The sequence below is a fragment of the Heteronotia binoei genome, chromosome 10, assembly GCF_032191835.1.
Source record: "Heteronotia binoei isolate CCM8104 ecotype False Entrance Well chromosome 10, APGP_CSIRO_Hbin_v1, whole genome shotgun sequence".
Taxonomy (NCBI): domain Eukaryota; kingdom Metazoa; phylum Chordata; class Lepidosauria; order Squamata; family Gekkonidae; genus Heteronotia; species Heteronotia binoei.
Window position 1 is genome coordinate 81,529,502 of NC_083232.1, and position 20,585 is coordinate 81,550,086.

Consider the following 20,585-nt stretch of genomic DNA (forward strand, 5'->3'; position numbering starts at 1 on the left):
TTCAGCATTGCAATGTAAATGTAAAAAGGCATCATGACAAGCGGCTGTCTCCTAGAAACCACTGGATTATTTCCTTCCTTTCAGGGGTCTGACAAAATAGTGTGGGGAAGGATGGACAGAGCAAGGCAGTAAAAACCAGAGAAGTTTACCTGCAAATTGTAATCCTGGAGAATTTTGACCAAGGAGTCCCTTAAATTTGGAATCTCCATTCCTTCTTTTATGCGATGGATCAGGAGGATAGGATCAACGTGTGTCCCAATGTTATTTAACAAGCCAGTGATAAAAGCTGCAGAGAGAAGGAAGGGGGCTCATTTAAAAGTACATGTCAAAACCAGAAATGCAACACTGGACTGACCGTCGAGAGAGATCCATCCTCCAGGCCAGATCTTTTGCTGCAACTGCTGCTGGCAGCCACCACTCTTTTACAAATGAGAGAGAAGGATGTGCGAACACATGAAGCTAGCTTATACTGAACCAGACCCTTAGTCCATCAAGGTCAGTACTGACTACTCTGGCTGGCAGTTCTCCAGGGTCTAAGGCAGGGGTCCTTCGCATCACTCCCTACTTGATCATCTTCAGTAGATATGCCAGGGACTGAATCTGGGACCTTCTGAATATCAAGCAGATGCTCTCAGAAGCAGAAATGTTTAGAATCATAGAGTAGGAAGGGGCCACACGGACCATCTAGTGCAACCTCCAGCTCAGTTGACGATCAGCCTAAAGCAGGGGTGTTGAACACATTTGTTACGAGGGCTGGATCTGACATAAATGGGACTTTGTAGGGCCACGCCATGCATGTCATAAAATGTAATGCCAGGTAGCAGAGACAAACTTTATAAAGGATACAAACACAATTAAAGAAATTTTTCCTTAAAATATAAATATGCTTAAAACTCTTGTGATGTTTTATTTAAAATGGAAAGGTGGGAGAACAGTGGGATTTGGCAATGCAATTTTTAAAACAAAACATCAAGAAAAAGCATAAGGATCACAGCAGAAACTAAAAATATAAACTAAAAATATAAATTTATTTGAGCCTAGGAAAACATGAAATGGCTAGGCATTGCAAGCTTCTCCCCCACATCCCTAGGTCTGCTCAAATTGGCAATGGCTCTCCAGTGTAATGTCCTCTTTTGGCTGTGAGTTCCCAGGTTAGAGTACTCACTAGGCACCAGTTCTGAAGTCCATTCAGCAGAGACAAGCTGGCTCAAAGCATCAACCCTTTATTTGCAATGAGACAACTCCAGCAAGCAGTGGCTTCAACTGGCCATACAAATGCTGGAAAGTGAAACTACTTGAGCTACACTCCATTGAAATACATTGCAGCACAAAGTTGCAAGGAAAACGTAGAATGGATTTTCCATTAAAATCTCTGATCTCACATAGACAACCCCCAGAGTAGTCTATCTGGGCACAGAGACCTTAATGGAAAATCCATTCCACATTTTGTATGCAGCTTTGCAAGCCTAGAAGAGCTTCCTGCTGAAACAGGCAAAGACAAGGCAGAAGGAGCTGGGCACTTTGGCAGCCTTGGAGCTTCAAAGGGGAGGGGGGAGGGGGGAAAGAGCTGTGGGCCTGATTAAAGCCATGGGTGGGCCACTTATGGCCTTCGGACTGTAAATTTGACACCTTGGCCTAAAGTATCCTTGACAAGTGTTCATCTAGCTGCTGCCTAAAGACAGCCAGTGATGGGGAGCTCACCACCTCCCTAGGCAGTTGATTCCACTGCTGAACTCCTCCTGATTGCTGACAGTACTACTGAGTTTTCCCTTTGGAATGCTAATGAAAATTCTGTGGTGACACAGAAACTCAGCAAATGGCTAAAAGCAGGCCAGTGGCATGCTGGCTGTAGCTTATCACACAGAAATTTGCCTCCCCTTACCCCTATGACACGGAAAACACAATTAGACCAATTCTCATTTTGAGAAATGACAGTCACCTGACAGCAATGCTGATCCTGTGAACTTAAGCAGATCGTGAGTGGGAGGGCAGCAAGGGCTGCATCAGTATTTAGTTCTTGCGGCCCTTTCCTCACATGCCCAGGGAAACGCCAATTTCCACTTTGGGGTCAAGATGCAATTTTCTCCAGGCCAGTTTGGCCAGGGATCCTGGAGGTTTTGGGGTTTTTTGGGCCATCTTCTGAGCATGGAGCAGAGGTCACTGGAGGTGGGGGAGGGGGAGGTAGTTGTGAATTTCCTGCCTTATGCCAGGGCGTTGGACTAGATGACCCTGGAGGTCCCTTCCAATTCTACAGTTCTATAAATGTAGATGGATTCAGCAGTTGAGTAAAGTATGGCTTCCTACCAGTGAAGCTGGAAAAAAAACGACGCAAAGAAGAAGCAAGAGATAGGAAAACAAGCAACCATTTCATCTCATTTATCAGGCAGCAGCACATGTTCCAACAGCTGTGGGGTACCATCATCACTTATGTTTCTCAATCATCACATATGCATGAGAGGATATTCTTTCCTCAGTACATTGTAGTATTACTATGATTCCCTGGCCCTTCTGCCTCTTGCACTATGCAGGCTGGCAGGACGCCCAAATCAAATCTGACTACTTTTTTCCTGTAGAGGAATAACTTACAGGCTTCCTCCTCACGTTTGATTAGAATCTCTCTCTCTCACTCACACGCACAGTGGAAAGCCACTGAAGGCCACTCTTACGTGGTTTGTCAATGGAATACAAGATGAGGTCTTCCCAAAGTTCCGCATCGTCTTGTTCCTTGGCAAATTCAATAGCCTTATCGACATCGTTCAGCTCCTCCATTATCATCTTCAGGGCGCTCCGGCTGTTGCCCATTCTGCCTAGAAAGACAAAGGAAACTCAAGAATTGCAGAGGAATGCCCTCCCCCCATCACAATTCTCCCAGTTCATGCACTGTAAATAGTTGCATCTTAATTCAGACTTGCAATAACATTCCATCCCCTGTTTTGCCATCTGAAACCATTTCCTTGTTTTTTGAAAAGCAAAATAAGCAAAGAAATGTCTGAATGATGGAAACGTATTTAAATCCCATTGCTGAAGACCAGGATTCCATGGGTAGTCCCAGCCCCCTGCAGAGTGGACCTGCATTTGGGGCAGATATGGACAGGTGTCAGCTGAGCAGTGAGACATCATTCCCTTGTTCTACTACACTGCCTTCCAAGGGATCTGAAGTCCTAGGGCTGCAGTAAAGGCACTGCCTCTAAAGACCTGGATAGTCCAGGTAAGCCTGATCTAGTCAGATCTCAGAAGCTAAGCAGGGGTGATCTTGGCAAGTACTCAGAAGGGAGACCTCCAAAGGAGTACCAGAGCCAAGACGCAGAGGCAGGCATATCAAACTACCTCTCTGAAAAACATACAGGCCTCAGTAGGGGTCACCGGAGGTCAACACAACTTTCAGGCATGCAAGCGCACACACAAAATAAAAAACATTTATTTTAAACAGAAGGCAGACTATGAGATAACAGCTGAGTTCAGATCTGTACATCTGCTCAGAATTGCCATGCAAGCCTTTGACCAGAAGGGCCTTGCAGGATCGAGACCAGGATTTTAGAAATCTCTTGTGGTTTGGAGCCTTCTTTTAAGACCACAGTTCACACCTGTATTTAAGTAGCAAGAGGATGGTGAGACATATGCTTGGCAGCTGTCAGAACCCCGCCACCTGTTTTCACCCTGAGGACTACCTAGTGTGGCGTAGTGGTCAGATTCGGAATATGGAAGATCCAGGTTTGGATCTCCATTCTGCCATGGAAACTCACTGGGTGACTCAGCCTCGTATACCCTTGACCGAAGAACGTTACACTCCTTCTATCTGGGATGGTCGTCCTCTTCCACTGAGCGCGCAGCTTCAGGAGGGACACACATGGAGCGGTGAGGGAGGTCAGGGGCACCCGCCTGGCTAGCCAGATCAGCAGAATCAACCCTGCCGATCAATGGGGTGGCAGATGTCGCAGCCAGATCGCCCTCTCTTAGCCTCATCTCCTTCACAGGGTTGCTAATGGGGAGGGACGGTGGCTCAGTGGTAGAGCATCTTCTTGGGAAGCAGAAGGTCCCAGGTTCAATCCCTGGCATCTCCAAAAAAGGGTCCAGGCAAATAGGTGTGAAAAACCTCAGCTTGAGACCCTGGAGAGCCGCTGCCAGTCTGAGAAGACAATACTGACTTTGATGGACCAAGGGTCTGATTCAGTATAAGGCAGCTTCAGATGTTCATATGCTATGAGGATAAAATGGAGGAACGGAGCATGATGATGTAAACTACTTTGGGTCCTCCTCACCCGGGGAGAAATGGGGCATATAGATGTCTAAAGTAAACAAAGTAGGCTAAATTAACAGAATGAAGTTGGCATTTTCTTTTGCTCTAGGCTGATAATGCAGTAGCTGGGGGTTTCATTTGTATGGGGTCGTAATTTTTGCATATTTCAAAATATTTCCCCATCTGGTTTTAAACCTCTTGCATGGCTTTGGGTCTTCAGGATCAGGAAGGATACAACTTAATCCATTGTTTATTTTCAAAATTAGATTCTGCTTTTCCACTGCTCATGTGCAATCAGTTAAAAAGCCATTTTTTTTTTAAACCCCAAAATAGCTGACTGAGGATTGGTGGAAAATGCACAAATGTAAGGCTGCAATTCATTAAAATGTAGCTACTTACTCAGAAGATAAACTGTTTCTTCTACGAAGTTTCTTTGCTGGCAGATTTCAAGAGCCTGAAATTTCAAAAGCAGGAACTTAATATGACAGCACGTTCGCTATAGACCAACCTTCCTTCCCCATAAAAATGATATTCCGAAGTATTACAAAGCCCTAAACGCTTTTCTATTAAGAAGTGTCGCTCTTGAAGTCAGAGCTGTAAAGCTTTAAAGCGCCTGTAAATTAAAATTAACCAAAAGGTGAGTCCTTATAACTCTGAATTTCTTAATCCGAAAGCTACAGGGGCTTTGCATTTCAAGGCTCAGTAGGCACCTGGTAAATAAAAATTTTGCTCACATTCTAAGGGGCCTCTTCATATATTACATTTTTAGGTTTACGGCCAAAGATGTTTTAAAAGCACAATTCAAAATGAAAAGGGGAAAACATTTTCAGGAATGTATGAATCATATAGGTATACTACTATCCATAAGGAATAAATGGAACACTCTGGGAGCTTGGGGGGCAACAATGAGAGGGATTCTGGAGTTCTGGCTCCACTGGTAGACCTCCAGATGGCACCTGGTTTCTGGCCACTGTGTGACACAGACTATTGGACTGGATGGGCCACTGGGCTGATCCAACATGACTTCTCTTATTTTCTTACTTGCTACAGAGCCAGGACTGGCTGTGGGTCTCAGCTGTGTATACATTTGATGGCCAAGTCACATGAATACACATGAAGCTGCCTTATACTAAATCAGATAACCAGTCCATCAAAGTCAGTAATGTGCACTCAGACTGGCAGCGGCTCCCTGGGGTCTCAGGCTGAATCTTTCACATCACCTACTGCCTGGCGCTTTTAACTGGAGATGGTGAGGACTGAACCCTGAACCTTCTGCATGTGAAGCAGAGGCTCTTCCACTGAGCCACATTCCTGCCCCAACTCAAGATTTGTTTTTCATAAACTGCTGCATCCTTCTCCACCTTAGAAGTATTTTTCAAGCAAAGTCCTCAGTTCTTATCTATTTCCCATACTATACAGTCCCCCAAATAAGTACAGAAATGACACAATAGCTATTATTGACAACTAATAAACAAAAAGTTATCAAAGAACAGAGATTTCCAGGCAGTGTGTTTCTGCAGAGAAATGCCCAGGAATCTCCATCTGAGGAGACAGGTTAAAAGATACAGAAATAGAAGATAGTGTATTCTGCTTTTCATATATGGAGAATCATTCAAATGTGACCCCCACCCCCTCCCCAGTGCACCAGGACAGTCCAGGAAGAAAATATAGAAAAAGATATTGGATTTATATCCCACCCTATACTCTGAATCTCAGAGCCTCAGAGCGGTCACAATCTCCTTTACCTCCCCACCCCCACAACAGACACCCTGTGAGGTAGATGAGGCTGAGAGAGCTCTCCCAGAAGCTGCCCTTTCAAGGACAACTCCTATGAGAACTATGGCAGACCCAAGGCCATTCCAGGAGCTACAAGTGGAGGAATGGGGAATCAAACCCAGTTCTCCCAAATAAGAGTCACACACTTAACCACTACACCAAACTGGTGTGAGCATCTGAACTAGTCCTAAGGTTGCTAAGTAGATCTCCATCTCCCCCATTCTCAGAAGGAACAGGTTTGGCTTAAGAGTTGCCCACAGGAGGAAGAAGTTCTAACTACAATCAGTGTTCCCTCTAAGCTGAGTTAGTGTGAGCTAGCTCAGTTTTTTAGCCTCTGGCTCATTCATTTCTGTCTTAGTTCAGGAAGGATGGCCCCAGAGCAAATTGATTTATGCAACAGCCAAATCGTTCACTCACAACTTTAATGCCAGTAGCTCATGAAGCTGAATTTTTGCTCATAAGAATTTTCTATCATGAACCTTTGAATATAGAGCAGCCGCCAACGTTGCAGTTCTTAGAATCTCCTCTTTCTGCTTCCAGCACCAATGTCCATATCTTCAAGCCATCCCACTTAGGGATCAAGGACTCCCGTTCAACATGGGGGAAAAGAAATCAGTTCATTAAGCAGCCATTGTGCTATGCTGGGCAGGTTGGGCCTGGGGAGACCTGAGTTCAAATCCCTGCCCAGGCCTGAAATATTTGCTGGCTGACCTTGGCCTGGTCATTCCAGCACTAACCGACTTCCCCAAACAGTGCAAGCCCCAGGTGCGCACCACTGTGCTTCTTGGACAAATGAAATGTGAATCAGTAATAAGATGTGATTAACAATAATGAAGTGTCATCTGCCCTCTAGTCAAGAACTACTCGGGGCCCTCACATTTCAGAGAGCCAGTTTGGTGTAGTGGTTTAGTGCGCAGACGCTTATCTGGGAGAAATGGGTTTGATTCCCCACTCCTCCACCTGCAGCTGCTGGAATGGCCTTGGGTCAGCCATAGCTTTTGTAGGAATTGTCCTTGAAAGGGCAGCTGCTGTAAGTGCTCTCTACCTCATATAGTGTCTGTTGTGGGGGGGTGAGGGGGGGAGGTAAAGGAGATTGTGACCCCTCTGAGATTCAGAGTATAGGGCGGGATATAAATCCAATATCATCATCATCTTCTTCTCCTTCTTCTCTTCAGAGCTGCCAGCTGTCTAGGCACTCTCAGGATGGTTGAAGATGCTATGAAAAAGCTGGACAGCAACATCCATTCCACACAGATAACCAAGCCCCATCCTGTTCCTAACTCAAATCTCAGGCACAGCAGAGAGAACAAGAAAAGAGAATATCTCGAAAGGGGACTGCTTCACACATTACAAAGATGCGTACCAATAGGACTGCCAGCCAGCAGGTCCAAGTGGGAGTTCCTCTGCTTTTGGGGGCTTTGATCTGCCACGGGCCACCTGGTTGGTGGGTGAAACAGGGACGTAGCCACGCAACATCCCCGACGTGATGATGTCATGCAGGGACACTCTGGTACTTGGGCGAACATTATGGTTTTGAGGGTGAAAAAACCATAGAGTTTTGCCCAAATACCAAAGCATCCCCCACATGTCCTCATCCCACTCCCAGAACGTTCCCCAAATCCCCCCACCAGATGGGTGAGGGGACCTGGCAACCCTACCCACCAAAGTTTTTGGAGCACTCAACTTTCAGGGTCTGAATAAGACACAGATGTTTGGAAGTGTGCGTCTCATTTACTTTGAAAGCTGGGAGTGGTTATAGCTCCTGTCGGCAGTGGCAAACTTTGACCGGTTGCCACGTAAGGTATAGAGAATCCAGAACCATTAAGAAAACCTCAGTGAGCCACCACAAAACAAGCAGGATATTTACTCGGCAATTCTGAGGTTTTTCCAGCAGAGGGTAGCATTACCCATAGAGTAGCCAGCACAGAATTCTGAACTGATAATACAAAAGCCACACACACAAAAAGAGACTTTGCCAAAAGGAGATCTTTTCAGACATTTCCCTTACCTTTTCTAATGGGCAGTGGGTGCTGTCTCGGAGAAATGGAAGCAAGTTTGGCCGGTCATACTCGGCATACAGGCTGATCTGTTTCTCATGGAAATTTTGCCCTTTGTGGTGGTCCCTCTTGAAGAGTTTATGCAAATACTACAAAACCAACCAGAAAGAATAACAGCTGTTATTATTCACCATGTGTCAGGTGTCTACTCCTGACCAATCTGACCCTCTTCTCTGAAAACACTGGGCCCCAGAGTTTAGCTGCAATCCATAACTCTTCCAAGCAATAAATCAAACAACACTTGTTTGAAAACAAATGGTTGATGGCTGCCAGTGGTTAGCATGGATGTCTTTCCCACATACACGAGGTGGCTGCTTTTTGATCTTCACATCAACTGTGGTGAACCCCACGAGGGGAAGTGTAAAGTGAGAATCCATACACTTGTTTGAACTGACAACCAATTTTCTATCAGGTATATTTCGAACAACTGAAACTCTGTCCCATTTGAAGGGCTAAAGAGCAAGTACTAAAAAACCCAATAAATCCCCACCCCCATCCCCAAAAAACCCAGAATAAACACTGCTGTGTTCAAATATCATTGCTGATTTGGGGCAAAATTAGGCTGCATGAGAGAAGTATGAGCTTCCTACCCATATTTATCTCCTGGCGGACATGAGCAGATGAGAATCAATGGGTGGGAAAGGAGCAGTTATCCTTTCCTCAGTTTGCCCCCACCAGTCATCTCCCTTTTCCCTGCCCCTCCAAAGCATTTTAATTTTTCCATCCCGGAGCCCTGAATTGGGAAGCAGACAAGTAAAGGAGTGTGGGGAGACAGCTTGGATTAAGGACATCTCCAAGAGGGAAAGTTCCCTGATCCTGCCTCTTTGGCAAACGTAGTCTTGGGACCAGAAATATGCTGAGATAATGTCTCCTTTGGTCTGAGACCACAAAAGTCCTCCCAAGCAGGTAGGTCTAATCAGGGGTGGAATTTTAGCAGGAGCTCCTTTGCATATTAGGCCACACACTCCTGATGTAGCTTATCCTCCCGGAGTTTACAGTAGGCCCTGTAAGAAGAGTCCTGTAAACTCTTGGAGGATTGGCTGTATCAGGGGATGTGGCCTAATATGCAAAGGAACTCCTTCAAGAATTCCACCCCTGGGTCTAATGTTCCTGAAATATGCAGAAACTTGGATTGTATAAATTCTCCAATTATATACCATAATTAGGAGCGCAGAACCTTTAAGATTACCTCCCTTTTGTGCTCCAAATGTTCCAACCTCATGCTCTTAGAGACCATAATAAGATACTAATGGGGAGTCAGCTGCTGGCTATGTCAGGCCTACAATGTTCGGGGCTTCATAATGTTGTAAATGTAGTTTCCCTTGTGAGCAGGGGCAATGTGATAGCTGCAAACTATACAGGGCTAGCACAATGGCTTGGGTTTAGCAACAATGGCTTGGGTTTTTCATTGCTCTGACATTATTTATTTACAAAATTTATACCTTGCCTTTCTGCCCTAATCAGGACCACCAAGAAGGCCAACAAAAACATACGTAATAAAAACGAGTCTTATATACCATTAAAAGCAAACAAAAAAAACACATATTGAAAACAGTATGAATCAAGCTAAAACAGACACACAAAAATATAACAACTTAAATCATAGGACAGGAAGGAGAGATTACTGAGGGAATGCCAGACAAACCCAAGCAGTCTCTACCCGCTGGTGGGAGATGACGACATAAAGCAACAGAAGAGTATTTTTTGGAAGAGAGCTACAGAATTTTGGTGCCATGACTGAGAAGACCCTGGCTTATCACCTGACTAATCCCAGAAAATGGAGAAACCTGAAGGAGGACCTCAAAGTTGACCATAGTGGTTGAATAGGTTCATAAGAGAGTAGGCAGCCAGCTACAAACAGTTTGGATTAGATCTCATGGTAAATCTCTGCTGACAGAACAAATTTCCACCAAGGGAATGCAAATTCCTTGCCCTGACGGCTGCAGTCCAAAGTATCCCCAAAATACTGCTCCTGGGGGACTGGGGACCTGCAGGAATAGTAGGAAGGGGAAGCTGGAGGTCTGAAGCAATTTTATTTGCAGAAATTTATCATGGCATCCAAACCAGTATCCTCCCCCTGCTGGGGTTTGCACTTTAGCTACAAGAGTATTTTGTGCCATGCTAATGTTATCTCTGCTGTTGGAATTGGAGACTAGATTTGTTACCGCCAAGAAGAAACATTTATCTGTTTTATGCTTCAGGCTGCCTGCAAGAGAAAGCATCAAACCACCATATTTACCACATGTTGCAATTCAGGCCTGTTTGCCAGTTCTTCTACGACTTTGTCAATCTAAAAAGGAAGGGAAAAAAAGGAAGGAGGGTCAGGTTTAAGCTGTCTCTCTGACAATTGTCCTACATATAATTCTTGGGAAGAGTGAAGGGAGGCCACCAGTCAACATAACAGTTATACTCACAGAGATTTTATCTTCATTATCCAACAGCATGTCAACTGCTTTCTAAAAAAAACAGAGACCAAGACAGGGAAAGAGGAATGTCAAAAATCACAGTTATACAAGACCACACCCTACTGGCCTGGTGTTGCAATAAGCCTACCTACCTACCTACACTCTCCACAAGATCACACCTTCTGATTTTGACTGTGAAAAAAGAAAGAGTTGTGCATTGCAGGCACCAGAGGAAACAGTTGCAGGCACCAGAGGAAAAGAAGAAACTAATGTTGGCTGGAGAAGATGGTGCTAGCTTTTAGTGTGAACCCACAATCCACTAAGGCAGGTGGATGCTGTATATGAGGACACAGAAGGCTTATCCTGCCTTGACCCACAAAAGGAGACCTACATTTGTATATGCCTCTATAGAGAAATAATCATAATTTCACTAATCCAGAACACTTATTTAGAAGGTGAATGGAGACAGCAGTATTCCCTGCCCTGTCCCTGAATGGTGCTAATGTAAATTCAGTCTTCAGGACTTTACTTTTGGGCCTGTTCAGGTAATCATCCCCTCTCCTGCCCTGCCTTCTGGTAGAAAGAGAGTCAAAGGAGCAGGAGACCCACCTTCCCTCTGCTTTCACTTTCCACTTCTTGGGAGGAGTGGCTGACCGAACCAAGACATCCAGCTTTTACTGGACTAGCCCTCCACCCTCCAAAAAACCGCAGATCATTCCAGTGAAGTTCAGCAATACATTTTCCCTCATGGTGAGGGAAGATCTGACATCTATTCTTTGATTTCTCTCCATGAGGAGATGAACAAGTTCAATGGAATGAAAAATGTTTTGCCTCAAGACTTGAGAAATAACTCTCACAGAATCATCCTAAGCAGAGTTAGACCCATCAAAGCCTTCAACAAGACACAGAAAGGTGGAACTCTGATTAGGACATGGCAAAGGTGAAGTCCTTCATATGCCTCTAATTCCCCATCCCAAAATTTCCCCTCATTATGAGCTTTTTGGCCAGTCAAATAAAAGAAAGGAGGATTCTGGATGACCTAGTATCTTTATAGTAATTTTTAAAAATCCTAGCTCAAGAATACATAGCTTCACAACTACGTAAGTGGCAAGCTGGAAACATGGTGTAGCTGTCTCCACAGCAGGTTTGGTGTGTGCTAAATTAAAACTGTGTCTTCAAACAATTAGCAGCTTTGACTCATTATGCTTTTTGGGGGGGAGGTTGTTTGAAAAAGCAACAGGATTGCTGCAGCAAATGCACATTTCAACATTGCTTTTGATCCGCAACCAGAGTTAAGAGGCATATTTATGGGTGCCATGTAGTACAAAACACAACTATATTCCCCTGGGGCTATATGACAGTCCCCACCCCCACCCATTTAACATTCAACAAGGCAGGCTTTTATTTTCAAAACTTTTAGACTCCTTTGATGTTAAAAAAATAGTTGCTGTGAAAAGGTTTTGCCAGAATACAACTAATTCTGCCATTTAGCTATCTAAACTTTCACCACATCAGAATTTATCCAAAATTTAAGGTGGAGCTGGTTAAATTATATTTCTCTCACAGCTAAAATTCTAACCGTAAAAAAAAACAAGTGTTAAAACAACAACACTTGAAAGCCATCATACCTCTGAATCAAACTCCATTAGCAGAACAATTTTGTCCCTGATGGAGCTGAAAAGATTGTGTTTGTGGATCAGCTGGAAAACATCTTTATGTCTCAGTGTGAGGTAAATTTCAAGGGCCTTTCCATAGCGTTGGTCATAGGTGTACCTAATAAAGAGGGTCATATGTTACAAACAGAAGTCCATGTGGGCTTTTTGAGAAAGCAATCTGCCAACATGGGGGAGGGGGGGCGGAATGCTTTGCTAGAAGATTGACACAAATAGTTACACATTCCCACCATCATTTAGAATAATGGGAAATGCTTTCGTCTTCATCTATATGTATTAGAAAAATAATTGGGTTCTATTCATTTTTTTCAGCATTCTTCCGTTCAGGCCACCAAACGCTCCATAAACCTGTGCCCCATCTTCTGGTTAAGCAAGAATGCATCAAGGCTAGTCAAAACCTAAGTAATGAAGAACTGCAGCAATTGTTTCCGAACTTCCGTTCATTTCTGCAGTACTTGTCAAATACATTCAATTACAATTACAAATAGACTAGACCACAGGCTAAAAGACTTGCGCTTTGAATCAAGACTACTATGCAGACTCCTAAGAGAAGGGTCAGACAGAATTGCTCCCAAAGACTAACATTTCTGGAGAACAAAGTACATATCATGAAAGATGGCATGGTGCAGCCCATCAGATCTTAGAAGCTAAGCAGGGTTGGTGCTTGGATGGGAGACTGTCATGGAAGGCTCTGCAGTTGTGGTTGTAACTTGAGGACATGTAAAAGAGTACACAGCATGCACAGTGCAGCAGAGGGATTCTCAAACTGTGTCAGAGAGGGTCTACTGAAACCAAGAAACTGAGCTTTCTGAATCTCAAGGCCACTTCTCCCATTAAACTCCTCCTAACCTATAGGGCATAGGGATATGAACGTAATGGTGGGGTGCCATACAGGCCTGTACCCAACCATGCCTATGAGAGTTTTTAGGAGACACGCTATGAGAAACAAAATCATAACACAGACAGACTTCATGGCAGGGGTGGCCAAACGTGCTTAATGTAAGAGTTGCATAGAATAAATGTCAGATGTTTGAGAGCCACAAGACAGGAAGGAAGGAGGGAAGATGAGGGGAGGAGGGAGGGGTGGAAAGAAAGCAACTTTAAATGCCTTGGCTTGGAGAAGTGATTGAAAGAGAGAAATGCCTTCTCCAAGCCAGCCAACGGAGTGGTGGGGGCTTTGCAAGCCACGCAATATGTGTGAAAGAGCCACATGTGGGTCCCAAGCTGCCACCCCCGCCCTAGGGCAATGACCACACTTATCTGTGGCCTGATGGTAGAAAAATGAACAGTAAGGAGGGGAATTATTGTGTAACCATCCAAGTATAGGTCCATAAAGAGGAAAGTCACCTGAAACCTTAAAAAAGCAACTGACCAACACAGGATGGTAACTGACCAAAACAGGAAGAACAGACAATGTCCTGGAGCAGCCTGGAGAGCAGAGGCTGAAGATTTTCAGGTCTGACTAATGCATTTCTGACCAGGCCAACTGTAACATCTTGTCTCAAGTGAGGAAGAAGCTTTGTTCAAAAACAGCTTGTCTCAAGTTGGACACCCCGGATTCCCAGCCCAGTGGATGTCTGAGCTTCCATCTGGATATCTTTCATTCCCTTTTCTGTGCTACAGTCATGACACTGTCTTTTTTAAGATCTTCTCAACAGCCTATCGCCTTTCTTTTATAGAATTACTGGTTCTTTACTGACACCCCAACTGGTACTTTCTTTCCCCCATATCCATTAAAGCAGCAGTTTCTTTTTCCCCATATGCATTACAATAGATCAGGGTGGGATTCTTAAAATATTAGCTAATTCACTCACTCCAAAGCTAATATTAAAACCAAATTGCTTCTTTTGAAACAAATGCTCTGTTGTAGTGTATGGTTTTGGGACATGCTTGAAAAGTTCACTGTTAAAATGCAGAGAATTGTTTTAGGGAACCCTGGTGGGTTAGATCCCGTGAAGCTGTTCAGCTTGCTGGGGTACTTTTCTAAGACAGAAGGATTGTTCCCTTGGTGCAGGAAGAGAACCAGAATGGAAAAAAAAATGGTCGTTCAGAGAACGGGAGCCATGAAATGCTTTCCATTAAGGGAGACATTCAAATGTGGGCTGCTACAGACTTACAACTCGGCAAGCGTCTTCAGTAAGGTCGCGTTCTGGGGATCTTTCTTCAAGCGATCGACTACTGCTTGGACAATGATTGTGTTGTTGTAGAGAGTCCCTGGCCATTCCTTTATCAGTGTTGCAAAACCCTTAAAATGAAAGAGCATTCGTCAGCTGGTGAAGACAAAAGAACCCCCATTCTCAGCTTTTCTTTCTTTTTTTCCTTTTTGCACATTTTAAGATATTTCTGGTGCAAACCAAAGCAGAGTTACGCCCTTCTAGCTCACTGACTTCAACGGGCTTACAAAAGAGTAACCTTGCTCAGGATAACACTGCTCCCCAATTGTAACCTCGTGCACCCTTATGGCAAGTGCAATTTCCATGGATTGACTTCTGCCTAGGAAACATGTTAAGATTAGAGCCCACTACAAATTAATTCACTGTGTTACTGGATATTAAAGGACCAGCATTGTTCATGGGATTTTGGCCAAGTATCTAATTCAAAATCTAATTCAAATCCTGCAGAGAGGAGTGGGTGTTTTTGCCACCAGATCAGATGGATTAATCTCTCCTGCAGACTTCACGCTCTCTGCCTGTGTGTATACAGATGGGCATTTATTGAGGGATATGTGTAATCACTTGGTAAGCTGACTGTCTAACACTGCACCTTGTGGTAAGGATAAATCTTTCTCCAGATTTCCTGATTGGGTGCCGTATGGTCAAATTCTTCACAGCACTGAGGCAAGGCAATACAGATAACCAGATTATGGAAAGGGTTATAGTCACAACAGGATGTACCTAACCATCCATGGATTCATGGAGCAGAACTTCCTTGTTTCTTCCTCCTCTCTCCTGCAGGTCACTGAGCCCCCTGCCTCCCATCTTCTTCCTAGGGGATGATGGACTTCAGGAAGGGGGATGCACATTCTCTGTGGAAGGTCCCACATAGTGTCGGTGGCCATTAGAAGGGGCCCCACGCTTCTATCTTTTCATTAAAGGGCAAAACAGAACTGGTTGGAAGGAGCTGGGTACTCATTTTACTGACCTTGGAAGGATGGAAGGCTGAGTCAACCTCGAGCCAGCTACCTGAACCCAGCTTCCGCTGGGATCAAACTCAGGTTGTGAGCAGAGGGCTTAGACTGCAGTACTGCAGCTTTACCACTCTGTGCCACGGGGCTCATTGTGATTGGTAATCTCTTGGTAAAGCAATACTGCTTTCGTCCTATGGGATTTACAAAGCAGGAATGACTTTGCTTTCTGAATTTTGAGGCATTTAAGAGACATTTTTTTACACTTCTTGGATATAGAGTCCCATGCGTGAGAAGGATAGAATGGAGTAAAGTTACGGCTACTATTATAGATGGCAAACTGGAACTACAGTGCCACTGCTTATAATTGAAAAGCAGAAAGGATATTCCTCTTATTACCATTCTCTAATGACAGACACAAGACAATATACTGTCAAACTACTGAAGACCAGGTTGTTGATTATTCTTGCCTTCATTTGCTTGTTCTACATCCCTTTTTAGTTTCCCCAGTCAAAGATTAAATCAGCATGTATGAAACTTTAGGGACTGTTGTGTTAACTGCAGATATAAGACATTTGTCATTGTGCAGAACAGGTACACTTCAAAAGGATACCTATTTGCCATTAAAACTTACAGCCGTAAAGCTTTCAAAAATGTATTTTGACTTAGTTTAATTTGAAACTGACCGCGTCACAAAATTTAACTGTGAATTGTACATGCACATGCACTTGCAAGGCCATCAGCGATGACACCTAATTAACACTTTAGGAACGCCAGATGTGAGGAACAAGGGGAGGCCATACACTTCCAAAAACTGTTGGGAAATTTCAGCTGGCACAGAACATTGCCACTAGATCACTAACTGATTTACCCAAGGAGGTTCATATAATACTGGTGCTTCAATAAACAACTTTGGTGGTTACTTGTTTGTTTCCAGGCAGGATTCAAGGTGCTGGATGTTACCTTTAAGGCCCTTCATGGCCTCAGACCCCATATCTAAGGGACTGTCTTTCCCCATATGAACCCCATGCACAAAGGCCATCAGGCACCTAACTGCTGAAGGCCCCCTCGATTCAGATCTGTTCAGCTATAGACTCTGTGTGATCCTTTTCAGTGGCTGAGCCTCCACTTTGGAATACCCTGCCAGACATGGCACAGGAAGCTCCTGCACTGTCTTCCTTCCATAAAAGGTGCAAACCAGAATTGTTTCCAGGTACCTTTAGAGCAAACTGGCTCAGAAGCCATACATGGCTCTCAAAGCCCCCACTGCCTCTGGCTGGCTTGGAGAATGCATTTAAAGGTAAAGTCGTTTTCTTTCCACCTCTCCCTCCCTCCCCATCTATTTTCCTTCCTTCTGGCTCTCAAGCATCTGATGTTTATTCTGTGTGGCTGTTACGTTAAGCAAGTTTGGCCACCTGTGCTTTAGAGGAAATAACAAATGAATGTCTCTGGCAGACATGTTTTCACTGTGTTTTGTAACTACAGAAGTTAACATTTTATAAGGTGCCTTGTTCATTTTGGATAACAATATTTGGATAACAAAAGGATAACAATATTTTAAATAAATAAATGTTAGGTAAGTAACCATATACTGTAGGAAACAGAAGAGTAGGGTTGATTCACCTTGGTCTAATCCATTATGGCTGCTGTTAATACTTTCATATTTCCTTATACTGCTGTGATGCTACTGGAACTTCTCTAGTGTGACTTCTACAGACCATGGGCTGACAAGCAGTGTGAATGGCACAGGCTCTTCTTTACTTCATATGGCCAGTTCCTTGGGAGAAAAGTCTTCCTATGGCAAATTATTTTCACTGGATGCAACCTATGGGTCTTACAGGTAGCTTATAAAGCTCTGAGCATGCAGAAGGACTTGCCATGATACAAGAAGTATAGCACTGGACAATTTCCGTGGAACACATGGTACCACCGTCACACATCACCAGGCAATGCAAGCAGATGGTCGGCAAGAGGCACTGATCCTGAGACACCCACAAATCGTTTGCCTGGATCACACTGCACATGCCAGCGTAAAGGCTTGCTTTGATTCTAACCGCTGTCCCATGTAAACCCCCAGCTGATGGAGAACAGTACCTCATAGTCGCTCTCTAGGAACTCATGTAGGACCATTTCATAAATGAAAGGCTTCAAGATGGAATCGTGTCTTGGCAAATAGCGGCTGATTGCCTAAGGAAAGAAAGAAAAACAAGATTCCATGTCAGATACCTTTTGGAAATGCCAAACACAATTATGGCAAACAGAAGATCAGTATATTTCTGTTCCAACTGTTCTCTCAACAGATGTAATGAAAAACATTGGTAGGAGTAATTCTGAAATGGCATACGACTTTATTTAACCAGATAATCTTAGGAACATCCAAAACATTCACACGTCAGCAGGCATTTTATTTTGGAGAGTGGTAGGGTGATACACAAGAAGGGAGCATAGCAGGAATTCAAAGAAATGAGGATGTTGTAATAACTGAGCTTTAGAGGACAGAGTCTTACTAGGGCTATCAACAAAAAAAAAATTCGGTAATATCTGGATTTGGAAATATTCAGTAATAAATTTTTCGGTATTCCGGATATTACCGAATAGGGTATTCGGATATATCTGAATATACAGGTATAATCGGATATATTCGGTATTTGGCTCCCATTATATCCTATGGGCCATTGAAGTCAATGGCAAAATAGGGTATATTGGAAGCCGCCTGGAGAGGAAGGGGTTCCCTGCAGGTTCCCTGCAAGTTTGGGGACTCTCCCATACAAAACCCTCAAGTCTCAAAAAGACTTGGTCAGGGTGTCCAATTCCTGGGGCACCCAAAGCCAAACCTAACTTCAAATCAGAGAATCTTATAGGACCCCAATGCACTAAATCTATCTATCTACGTACTCTATATGCACCCTGGCACCAATATAAACCCAATTGCCAACTTCAGAGCCACACAAAACACAATCTGCTCCAGGTCTACTGGCTGTAGACCTGGCTGCAGCAAACCCAGATGCCAATTCTCCAGGCCAGCCCCAAACAACACTGGGAGAGTTGCCCAAGCGTGCCAACCATGCTGCGTCCGAGTTTCTCACCCAGATGCCAACCTCCCTGCCACAGAACACATCATCTAAGGATGCCAGGTCTCCAGGCCAGCCCCAAACAACACTGGAAGAGTTGCCCAAGCACACCAACCATGCTGCTTCCAGGTTTCTCACCCAGATGCCAGCCTCCCTGCCACAGAACACACCATCTAAGGATGCCAGCTCTCCAGGCCAGCTCCAAACAACACCGGGAGAGTTGCCTAACCACGCCAACCATGTCACTTCCTGGTTTCTCACCCAGATGCCCACAGGAAAATGGCAGGGAACAGTGGGCTTGGCCAAGTGGTCAGAACAGGCTACCCGAGGCCCAAAGCAGCAGAGCACAGCAGATCAGGAAAGGTTACCAGGCCCCCACCCCCAAACCCAGCCACAAGCACAACAACCAGACCAGAGAGGCACTCAGCCCACAGAAAAATGGCCTGTGCCACCAAGGAACCAAAGCAGACCAGAGGCCCAAAACAGCAGAGCAGAGCAAAAATAACTTTTAACAAACTAGACAATGTAATGAAATTATGAAGTGATTAAAACAAACAATCCCAGCCAGGCCAGGCCAGAGCCACCCCCAATCCCCCCCAACACAAAACCACCCAGACACCTACCCAAAGCAGAACAGAAGGTTTTCTAAAATATAGAAACAAAGACCTACTTATAAAAATTCTCCAATCCCCTTCCCCACAATAAGGAAAAAAGGAAGGATCTCACCCAGTCAGATGCTGAAGTCCAGGATCAGGATCCACACCAGGCCACAGACAGCAGAGCAGCAGAGCACTGTGCCAAAGCAGCAGAGGCTCAACACCAGCTCACAGTCTCTCTATGGCAGCAGGAACAGCAATGGAGTCCAGGGGGCAAGAGATGGTAAATAAATACCCTCTCTCTGTCCATGGACAGAACAGAACAGTTTGGAAATAAACTGTTCTGTTCTCTGATTGGCTCGAGGGGGGAAACATGCAATGACATTGGAGAATTGCAGTTTCTCTATTCCCCCTACCTTGCACAACAAAAAAAGCCCTCCAGGGTCCCGCAGAGCCATGTATTTCCAATTTGTAGAAATGCATGCCTCTGATTGGTAAGAGGCCTCTTCCCCCCCCCCCCCAACTTTCCCCCTCACCCCAGCCAGAGGCGGGAAAAGACCAGGGAAAGGCAATCACAGACTGCCAAGAGTCCACATACCTACCATTACATCAAACTGGCTCTCTTCATTTCATGAAGATAAAACATAACAGGGGGAAAGGATGCTGTAAGTTGCTTTGGGTGTCAGGGGTGGGGGAGAGGAAGCTGGGTATAAATATCTAAATAAATATGGGTGTCCTTCCTACAGAATGGCAGTCACAAATGCATGCTGTGATGCCAAGAGACTGGCTGGTGGGGCACATGGGGATTGGTTGGGCTCAAATTCTGAGGAGTTTCATGGTTCTGCCTCTAAGGACACTTGAGTAATGAGTCTTTACCTTGGCATGTGCATTGGCACACGTGCTTTGCCAGGACAAAAACGGCCCAGAAACAAAATAATACCTGCAGTTGTCCAAAAACAAGCCCACTACATTCCAAAGCGGAATGCATTCCCAAAACAGCATGGAAAGTGCCAAAAGCAAGATGTGACTTGATTCCAAGTCTATTTTAAGTGATTCAAGTACTAATAGCCAGCCAGATCAGCCGAATCAACCCTGGCGATCAATGGGGTGACAGATGTCACAGTCAGATCACCCTCACATCCAATATTATATTGTAATGGCCAATGGCCACATACAATAAAACTATTACTTACCTATTAATAGAAAAAATTAAAAATAAGTCCAAAGGAGAAAATGAGGCTCCCTATGAATTTGCACACTGGCACATCCGACAAAGGACAGAACTGAGCACGTTTTTACACCACTACACTTAATGTGTAGTAATGACATTAACATTTCCCAATTACATCAGCCATTCCTAAATTGAGGTGGCATCACAGTAGCCTGAGACAAACTTAGGAAGAGTACAAAAGAAAAAGAAAGAATTCCAATGCTGGCCTCACAGCAGGTGCAACGCCAACATCTCCAAAAATACCTTCTGCTTCTCAGTGATGTGCTTTCAGAAAGGTGAAAACAACAAACATTTTAGAAAGGCAGTAATTTCAACGGAAAAAAGGCTTAGGTGGGGGGGAAGAACCCTGCAACCATTTTTATATATATATATTTTACAGTCTGCTGGATGGCATAAGTGGAGACATCTTCCCTAA

At 44.4% G+C, this 20,585-nt stretch overlaps 1 protein-coding gene across 1 annotated transcript in view; it reads right to left on the reverse strand.

Annotated features, from left to right (window-relative positions):
- Positions 1 to 20,585, reverse strand: part of VPS41 (VPS41 subunit of HOPS complex) — a 169,887-nt gene that overhangs the window by 21,180 nt on the left and 128,122 nt on the right. Inside the window, exons 17-25 of the mRNA XM_060247653.1 lie at positions 17,367 to 17,459; positions 14,266 to 14,393; positions 12,104 to 12,248; positions 10,485 to 10,526; positions 10,310 to 10,360; positions 8,022 to 8,159; positions 4,637 to 4,691; positions 2,667 to 2,807; positions 150 to 286 (exon numbers count right to left, since the gene is read on the reverse strand). Coding sequence (XP_060103636.1) covers positions 150 to 286; positions 2,667 to 2,807; positions 4,637 to 4,691; positions 8,022 to 8,159; positions 10,310 to 10,360; positions 10,485 to 10,526; positions 12,104 to 12,248; positions 14,266 to 14,393; positions 17,367 to 17,459 — 930 coding nt within the window. The remainder of the gene's footprint in view (positions 1 to 149; positions 287 to 2,666; positions 2,808 to 4,636; positions 4,692 to 8,021; positions 8,160 to 10,309; positions 10,361 to 10,484; positions 10,527 to 12,103; positions 12,249 to 14,265; positions 14,394 to 17,366; positions 17,460 to 20,585) is intronic.